General features: G+C 58.5%; 1 protein-coding gene across 1 annotated transcript; it reads right to left on the bottom strand.

Annotated features, from left to right (window-relative positions):
* Positions 1–43: 43 nt before the first annotated feature.
* CHADL (chondroadherin like) lies at positions 44–5,079 on the bottom strand. The gene is made up of 4 exons (XM_069807138.1): positions 4,609–5,079; positions 2,862–4,523; positions 2,018–2,184; positions 44–1,664 (listed from the first exon to the last, which is right to left on the bottom strand). The coding sequence occupies exons 1-4, from the start codon at positions 4,765–4,767 to the stop codon at positions 1,439–1,441; spliced, it is 2,214 nt and encodes a 737-aa protein (XP_069663239.1). The 5' UTR covers positions 4,768–5,079; the 3' UTR covers positions 44–1,438.
* Positions 5,080–9,081: the final 4,002 nt, after the last annotated feature.

The raw sequence follows: 9,081 nt of genomic DNA, 5'->3' as shown, positions 1-9,081 counted from the left end.
TAGGGCAAGTGCCTTCTCAAACCCCACAGGGAAATGGTGGCTGCCCTGGCCATGTTCCCCTCAAGCTTCCAGGTGAGAACTTGTGATGCCAAAGTAGTTCCCGCTTTGCACAGTGGTTCATGATGGGAAAAAAAAAAAAAATGTTGGCAAGCTAACTGTCTAGAAAACACAGGGTAGAGACCGGGAGTAATTAACGCAGTCTTCCTCTTTTCCCGTCTAAAGAGGCAAACAGAGCCTTTAACTGGAGAGGGAAGAAAGGGCCGTGGGGGAGCAAGGAGACATAAGTGGAAAAACCGCGGAGGGTCTCTGTGTCAAACGGGGCGGGAGAGCTGTGCCATCTCAGCCCACCCCTAACTGACCCCCCGGCAGGACCCTGGGGAAACCGTGATGGGGTAAGCGTGAGGCAGGGGTGGGATTTTTATCGAAGGCACCTAATGGGGCTTCCCTGCCCGCCTGCCTGGGGCTGCTTGCCTGTCCTGGCAGCTCTGCCTATCACCAGCTTGCAATAGATGTCTTAATGCGGGAGGATCTCATTTCATGGCAAAGCCATTGCATTTCTCTCTTCCCCTCCCTCCTGGGCTGCCACCTTTCCCCAGCCTTGTCAAACAGCTGGGCTTGTAGGGCCACCTGTCTTTATAGGATGGTAATTTCCAAACACCTTTGGCTTTCTTCCTCCTGTTTTTTGCTGTAACAGTTCCATACCCCACACGGTTGTTTAATGGCTAGAAGTGTTTATCTTTTAAAGCCGCCTCAATTTGAACAAACTTCTGACTTTAAAATGGGGCCGAGCAGGGGGGTCCCCAACCCAGGCTGCTGTGGGGAATAGGTTGGGTGCATCACTTATGATGGGATCACTTATGGGATTGGTGATCCCATTCCACTGATGGGACCACTGATCAAATTTTGCAGGAAATAGAAAGGTTTCGATCTGCTTATGTTTTAATTCTGAGGAGCTGCTGGGAATTCAGGCAATGTTTTCACTAATGATAACTTAAGTTTTCTGCCCTAAGATTTGAGCCAGTGCAGGATCTTGTATTGGTGCTGTTTGCAGTCCCGCTCAGGGCTCTTTAACTGTTTCTGAAGCTGTGAAAGCACAGCGCTCTCAAAACCAGAAACAAACTTGTGGATTCCAACTTTTCCACATGGCTGGAGGGAGCCTTGGGAAGAAAAAGCAAGTATTTGGCTTCGTTGTTCAAGTCATCAAAGCATGCTGCAAACACTACGGAAGCTTTTTGCACCAGTTCTTTTCAGGGTAATGTGCCTCTGTGTCCTGCAAAAACAAACCCCGCATCTTTGGCAAATTGGCATCTCTCTGATGGCGCCGGGCTCTCTCCTTTGCACCTTGTGCAATATCCATGTCACCGCAGTGGGGACAAGTCCAGAAAAAATGCTCTCGCCAGACTGTACGTACAGCCCTGTTGTCTCCTGCATGCCTTCCCTAAGCTCTGCTCTTCTTGAAGCCTCTGGCTGGTGATTTTCTTGATCTCTTTGTCTTGCTAGGCTTGCTTGCAGCCTTGGTCTTGTCAGGACTGCCTCTCCCAGCCTCACCTCGGCCCCATCCAGGGCAGGTTTGGAAAGTGGTGGAAAGCTTCACCTTCAGCCCCCGGGCTTCTGCAGGGGACCTGCAGGTGGCCCCTACGCGGAGGTTGAGTTTCTCGATCCACCTGGAAATGTGGCAGGAGATCAGGGAAAGGAATGGGAGACGGGGCGAAGGGTGAGGAGAAACTCGGTGCCGGTGAGCGGGTGCAGGTCGCTTCAAAGCCAGGCCAGGTTGCTCAGGCTCTCACCTGCGTGCCCCTTGAATATCCCAGTATCTGCCCTCCCCAGTATGTGGCTGCTTTCCCTGCACCAGGAAGACCCAGGCTACTTCCACCCTTGCACACAAGCGTGTGCTTTATCTCACCACTGTGGGAGAAGACCCAAAACGGGCAGCATGCAGTCGGCTTGTGCCTCTGGTGCAGCAGGGTCCAGCTGTCCCCTGGGTTGTCCTGTTCCCCCCCCATGCCACAGCACTCACCTGCGCAGGGGAAGGAGCTGGCAGTCGCAGCGGAAAGGCACGTCCTGCAGGTTGAGGATCTCCAGCCCGGTGAAGTTGCTCATGTCAGGGATGTTGCTCATTTTGTTGCTCTCCAGGTAGAGGCTTCTGATCTTGGGACCAAGGCCAGCAAAGGCACCGGGGGAAATCTGCAATGAAGCGAGGGTGAGTCAGGGGGGTCCTGATGGAGGCAGGGGAGCAAATCTCTGCCACTGCACTGTTAAGCAGCCTGAGGGGCTGAGAGTGCCTGTCCTGAACCTCGTCGCCCTGTGAAAGAGCTGTCTTAAATAGCAGCACATGTGCTTTGGACTGTTAATTAACTCAACCAGTTTTGGTCACATTTGGGGATTCACTAGACCCTGCTCAGTCTTCCTGGAAAGACAGTGACATGCAGGAGGTCTTAGAGCGATCCCTGGGTGTTGTGGATGGTGGACGGTCCTTACGAGAGTGGTGCTAACGTTGCTTTCTTTAGAGGATGTTGGAATTCAGGGTAATAGCAGTGAAAAGTCCCATGGGAGAGATTGTAGCAAGAGCAGGAGAATTATGGCCAGGGCTGGGGGTGGTTTGGGGAATGGTCTGGAACCTACTGACACGTCTCTAAGGAGGAGCAAGCCTGTCCTGGGGGATAGGCTGGAGTGAGACAACGCTCCAGCTAAGCCCAAGGAAGCCTCTGCTCCTGGCCGGGCTACGGAGCATCTCCTGAAGCCTTGGGAGTTCAGGGACATCCATTTGGATGTCTCTGTGGGGGCCACCAGCCCTGGGCACTGGAATGAGATGGGACTTATAGCTGTGCCCCTGGGGGGGGGGTGTCCCCAGCCATGCGCACCCGCTCCAGGCCCATGTTGTCCAGATAGAGGTGCTGCAGGCTGGAGGCCACCGGCAGGAAGGCACCGTCCCCCACGCGCTTGATGGGATTTCGGGACAACTTCAGCTCGCTCAGGGCGGGCAGGCCCCGCAGGGCAGCCGTGGGCACCTCTACCAGGCGGTTTCCCTCCAGGTGCAGCTTCTCCAGCATCTCGGCAGGAGCCAGAGCAGCGGGGGCAACGTGCCCGATGGCGTTCCCGGCGAGGTAGAGCCAGCGCAGCCCCCCGGCCCCGGCCAGGTCGCCCTCCAGCAGCTCCCCGATGGCGTTGTGCTGCAGGTGGAGGGAGATGAGGTTGGGCAGGAGCACGAAGGCACCCGCGGGCAGGCGGGTGAAGGCGTTGCGATCCAGGTCGAGATAAGCCAGCCGCGGGACCCCCTCGAAGGCGGCTGCCGCCAAGGTGGAGAGGAGGTTGTCGGCGAGGTAGAGGTAGACCAGGCTCTCCAGCCCCCGCAGCGCCCCGGGGCGCAGCGCCCTGATGCCGCAGCTCTGCAGGTGGAGGGACGCCAGCTCCTTCAGGCCGGGGAAGGCGCCCGGCGGCACCGTCCCGAAGGTGTTTCGGCGCAGGTCAAGGAGACGGGTGTCCCCAGGGAAGCCGCGGGGGATCTCCTGCAGGTCCCTGTTCTCGCAGGACCCGTGACGGAAATCGGGGGAGCAGGCACAGCCCCGAGGGCAATGCCGGCCGCCGGCCATCCTCGGCCGTTCCGATGGCGCGGCGGGGCTGGGGGGTGGCTGGGGATGGCCACATCTCATCTCGGGGGGCCTCAGGGAGTCGAGGGGCCGGCCGCGGAGGGCAGGGGGTGCAGCGCAGGACCCCTCCACCTGCACCCGCGCCCTCACCAGCCAGTCGCGGAAGGGGCGCAGGAGGCAGGAGCAGAGCAGGGGGTTCCCGGCCAGGCTGACCTTCGCCAGACCCCCGGCCCCGGCCAGGGGCGGCAGCCCCCGCAGCTGGTTTTCGCGGAGGTCCAGCGTGTGCAACTGGGGGCTGTGGGTGAAGGCATCGGGTGCCACATCCTGGAGGGCAGCGTGGTCCAAGAAGAGATGCTTCAGGGAGGTCATGGCCAGGGCTTCCTCGGCCACATAGGTGATGGGGTTGTGGCCCAGGTCCAGCCGGGTGGCCGCATCCAGCCTGGCCAGGGCCTCGCCAGGCAGCGCCTGCAGCTCGTTGTGGTCCAGACTCAGCCTGCGCAGGGCGGGCAGGGTGGCAAAGGCCTCGCTGCCCAGCACATGGAGGGTGTTGTGGGACAGCCGGAGCCACCGGAGGGCCTGCAGTCCTTGGAAGACCATGTCGGGGAGGTAGACCAAGGCGTTTGCCCTCAGGTCGAGGACAGTGAGGGATCCCAGGTGGCCAAAAGCACCCGGCTGGATCTCCTCAATGCGGTTTCCCTGCAGGATGAGCTGCTGGAGGGAGGAGAGCCCGTCCAGGGACTCCTGGTAGAGGAGGGCTATGCCATTGGAGGCCAGGTTGAGGTAGACCAGCCTCCCCAGCCCCCGGAACGTCCCTTCTTCCAGCTTCTCCACCTTGCAGCGCTGCAGGTCCAAGTGCGTGAGGTATGGGGTGGCAAGGAAGGTTCCCACCGGAATGACCATGAAGCTGTTGCCCCGAAGGTCCAGTTTTTTGGTGAGCTGTCGGTCACACAAATAAAACGCTGAGTTACCTGAGAGCTGCCATCTCCTCTTCCCCTGGTTCCCTGCCCATCCCTTTGCCCACCTGCGGGATGGTGCCGGGGACAGCCGTCAGGTTCCTGTTGAGGCAGAGGACGTGGCCGCGGAGGTTGTCGCAGACGCAGGGTGCGGGGCAGCGGGCAGCAACCGTCCCCCCCAGCGCCAGGGCCACCGCGAGCAGGAGGAGCCCCCGGGACAGCCTCATGGCGGGGCTACCTGCGGCCGGGGAGAGACAGCAGTGAGGCCGGGAGAGGGGCCAGGCTCCTGTGTCCCCCCAAACAGCATCACCTACGGGCACCGGGTGCCATGGGGGCCATTGCTGTGAGCTGGTGGGGCAGGTCTCGCTGGCTTTTGCTCTCACACCGCGATTTTATAGGTTATAAATGAGGAAGAGAGGGGGAAGAAGGAGAAAAGAAATAGAATGAAAAGTGAAGGTCACAGATAGCAGGTCTTCACTTGGAAACAGCTTTTACCTGGGTTATCTAAACTCCCTGAGCAATAGTTGGGAGCACCTGTGAGGGGCTTGGCAGGAGCATGGTGGTCACTCATGGGGAACCAGCTTGGAGCAGGCACCCCCACACCCCTTTTCGTGTATATCACTAGCGTAAAATTGTATTCATCTGTACAGGGTATCAATATTCCTCCTACAATCAAGGCTTGGTTTTTTTGTAAGGAAGGCAAGCAGGTATAGCCACCCAGGGGACGTGATCACGCTGGCTTGCTGAGCTGCCACCTTTCTTTTAATTGTAAATGTCCTACCTCCACCACCCTGGCCACCTCCCAGCTCTGCACCTCCCACCCTGCACGCTCCCCCCCCTCCCCCCAAGCTATTCATAGCAGGTTTTGGAATAGATCTCCACTGTTTAGCTCCAGGAAGGACGGGTTGGTTTTGGCTAGGCAGCAGCGAGCCCCTGGGGTGGAGGTGCTGGAGAGAGGCCAAGGCTGGGGCGAGCACAGGGGGACGGCGGGGCTGCAGAGATGGCCAATACACCCCCCACCCCACCCCCCCCAAGCTCTGGGGAGCAGCAGCAGTGGGGTCTGCAAGGCTCAACCCGTGGACCCACGGTGGTGCCCATCTGCTCGCCCACTGTGGCTCATCATCCCCCATGGTCCCATGCCCCCACTCTGCCCTCCTGCCGCCACCACAGCCAGCCCTGCCTCAGCCCCCCACACGCACCGGGGTCACCCCCCCACACACCATGCAGCCACCGGCAAGTGCCACCAACGCAAGGGCCCCAGCTCAGCCCCCCCCCCCCCCCCCAATCCTGCGCCTGGGCACTGCCATGTGCTGGGCACCATCCCGCCACCCCCTCCCACACACCTGGGGGGGGGTCACTCACCCAGGGGCTGGGGTTACCTGCTCCTCAAGAGGTGGCAAAAAAAAAGAGGCGAAAGCGTTCCCCCGCCTGGTCCAGCGGCTGCCAAGTTCCTGCAAGTTTGCTCTCCTGGCAGAAGTGAGAGTTGAATGGGCCCCGTTGTGCCGTTTTCCCAGCAGCGCTCACCGGACAGAGCCAGCAACGCAGGAGGAGGAGGAGGAGAAGAAGGAGGAGGAGGGGAGGAAAGGTAAAACACCCCTGGAGAGAGGGCAGTGACCCAGACATCGCCTCCCCCTCGCCTCGCAGGGGGCCGGGAGCCAAAGCCTGGCACATCACAGCACCAGCCCGGCCAGAGGCCAAATCCGTGCGGTTTTTGCACTTTCCTTTCCCGGCTGCGTAAGTCACAGGAGTTGTTACGGAGGTGCGGGGCAGAAAGGTGACATCGAGACAAAATTGCAACAGCAGCAGTAAGCATGAGCAAAAGGAAGGAGGCACCTGGCAAGGCAGGCTGCACAGGGCCATGCCACATTTACAGCCCTCTGTTCTCCTGATTTTGCTTCACTTGTTTTGAAGAGGCCAGGGGTGGCAGTGCCTGTGTGAAACAGCATTTGCTTGCAGAAGGGCATGGAGGCCTTTGTTTTCCTTCCCAACTCTGTCATTTCCCTTTTTTGGCTCTGCATTGCACTCTCCCAGGGAATGCGAGCAGGTCTGCAGCCCGATAAAAATCTGGAAGATTTGATACTAATGTCTTCTCCCCTTCAAGCCCTTCCCCTATTCAGCAATCTCAGTTGCCAGAACCAGTATGTCACATCCCAGTGGCACCTGTGGGTGATGGACCCGCCAGCCAGGGTCTGCAAGCCTCCCCACTGCCAGATGGCCAAACCCTCCCTGGCTGCTGCCTTGGCCCAGCATCTCCTCCATCCCTGCAGGCTCCCAGGATGGTTATTGCTCTCCTGACGCAGGGTGACTGCTCGCCCGACCGCACTGATGAGACGAGCAGCTTGGAGGCACCGGCTCTCCTGCTCATCTCCGCTCTGCTGTGCAGGGAGGACCACTGGGGATGTAGGTCTAGAGGGGATGAACCTGCTCCAGGCTGGCAGGAGTCACCCTGGGGAGCTCCCTGCCTGCACCGAACCACCAACACCCGTTTCGGGGGTCCCTCGGGGAGGGCCAGGTGAATGGAGCAGCGCCTGTTCCGTGTCACAGCCATGCTCTAGCCAGCACTAGTGCCGTGGCTGGTAGTCCCATGCCCTGCTCCATGCTGCCAGCGCAGCCGGACCCTCGTGCCCCCCCCGAAACTGCTGCCACTCTGTCTGGCAGTGCTGTGTCCAGTGCCCCACCAGCCTGTGTCCTCACTGCCATCCCCCTGCCATCACAGAGGTGACCTTGCAGCACCCACTCTTCCCCATGCTGGATGCCGGCTTCTTCCTGGCCCTGCCAGACATCACTGCTCTCCACCTAAGGGGCGACGGGGGGGCGGGGAGCAGCTCCGGCCAGGCACTTCCAGGGGTCTGAGGAACCTTGACACCTCCAGCCAAACCTCAACCTCCTCCATCCCACTGCTGGCCACGCTGCAGCTCAGCAGCAACCCCGTCCACCAGCTGACATGAAAACACCCACTGCAGCCACCATCACCCCCCCCCCAACTCTGGCCACTGCCTGGCTCCCCCACCAGCCCCCCTGGCCGGGAGCCCCCAGCCCTACCCAGCCAGCCACCCTCTTGGCAGTGGCCTGGGCTCTGCTGGAGGACTACGGGGAGGTGGAGGTGCAGTACCAAGCACCCAGTGCCATGTCTGCCCTTTCCCCAGGCTTCTGGGTTGTTCGCTTACCCAGCGATGATCTTGACAGCTTTAGCTTCTGCCAAGGCTGGAGGGAGGCAGGCAGTCTTTGCTTTCTCTGATGGGGCATGGGAGATGAAGGCAGCTCACTTGAACTTCCACTTGGTGGGGTTTAACCCACCTTTGCCAGGCCAGGTACTTTTGCTTTCCATTAAAGAAAAAGTTTCACCTTTGCCTGCGAGGAGCCCGATCCTATGACTACCACTACAGGGTTTCACTGCTCACAGATGCACCCAAAACTGCTCCGTGCAGACAGAGCTCTGCACTGCAGCTGCCTTGCTGGACTAAAGAAGTTCGAATTAAAAATACTTCGGACAACAGCAGTGCTTTTGGGGTGAGATGGTTGCACAAGACAGGCTGAAGCAGTACTGGAATGAATCCACATTCCTCCAGGGCACCACTGGGAAACAGTTACCCTCTGGGAGCAACTACTAATGGAAACCAGAGTTAGCAATTCCCATCCTGTTTGTTGTTTTTTCCCCTAATCCTCAGGCATAACCCAATTTTAAGGGACTTCTGAGTCCATGTGAATCTGTCTCCTGCAGAGACTGTCACTTCTACCCTCACACCCCCCTTTTTCCTATAGGCATCTAATCTTGACCCTGAATCCCAGGACCAGGACAATCCTGTTTCTATATATTGTTTGCTTTAGAAAGAAACTTAGGGATCAACATCTCACACTTGTTCTACTATGGCTTGGCTACTCAAAGCTTCCCGCACAGGTTCTCGCCATGACCTGGCCCACAGACCATCACGCAATCAGCACCATCCCTCCGACCTTCACAGGCTCTGTCGGACAGCCTTGCACCCAGGACAGCTCCATGGGACCCATTGCAGACGGCCTGCTGTGAAGATTAACCCCTTGGCTTGGTCTCAGCATCACGTTCCTTTTCTCCATGACCCACCTCCAGGGCAGAGGAACATGAAGAGCAGCAAGAGGCCAGGGAGCTTTAAGGAGACCTATGCTAGGTTCAAGACTTACAGAAAATACAGATTCTTTTCTGTCTCGGTTTTGCCCTCAAGCTTATGGCAAAACTTAACAGATTTGCTTTTGCAACAGACAGCTGAAAGAAGGGGCTGGGATGAGGTGAAGGAGGCAGGGCTTGGCCTGCAGTGATTGAAGCTCCTGTAGGTGCAGGTACCTTCACTTCAGTTGATTTTTACCAATTTGGACACAGAGGAGTTCCAGTTTCAGTCACAGAAACTGGGCAAAAATGCACTTTGCTCTCAGCCTTAAGGCAGCCTTTTTTTAACGAGGGGACACCACTCTTGCACAAAAGCCAGCACCTCCCCTGCCAGAGCAATGAGAGACTGCTTTCCTGAGCCTGCTGGCTCATAGCCCCACAAAACTTCCTACAGCCACCC

This window comes from Haliaeetus albicilla, chromosome 19 (genome assembly GCF_947461875.1).
Source record: "Haliaeetus albicilla chromosome 19, bHalAlb1.1, whole genome shotgun sequence".
NCBI lineage: Eukaryota > Metazoa > Chordata > Aves > Accipitriformes > Accipitridae > Haliaeetus > Haliaeetus albicilla.
This window is presented reverse-complemented; position numbering and strand designations above follow the sequence as displayed.

Excerpts from the sequence above, each read along its gene's own strand:
- CHADL (XM_069807138.1), bottom strand. The coding sequence starts at position 4,767 with ATGAGGCTGTCCCGGGGGCTCCTCCTGCTCGCGGTGGCCCTGGCGCTG. Across the intron at positions 2,185-2,861 it reads ACAACATGGGCCTGGAGCGG|ATTTCCCCCGGTGCCTTTGC; the intron begins GTGCGCATGGCT and ends GCTTCATTGCAG. Across the intron at positions 1,665-2,017 it reads CAGCTCCTTCCCCTGCGCAG|GTGGATCGAGAAACTCAACC; the intron begins GTGAGTGCTGTG and ends CCACATTTCCAG.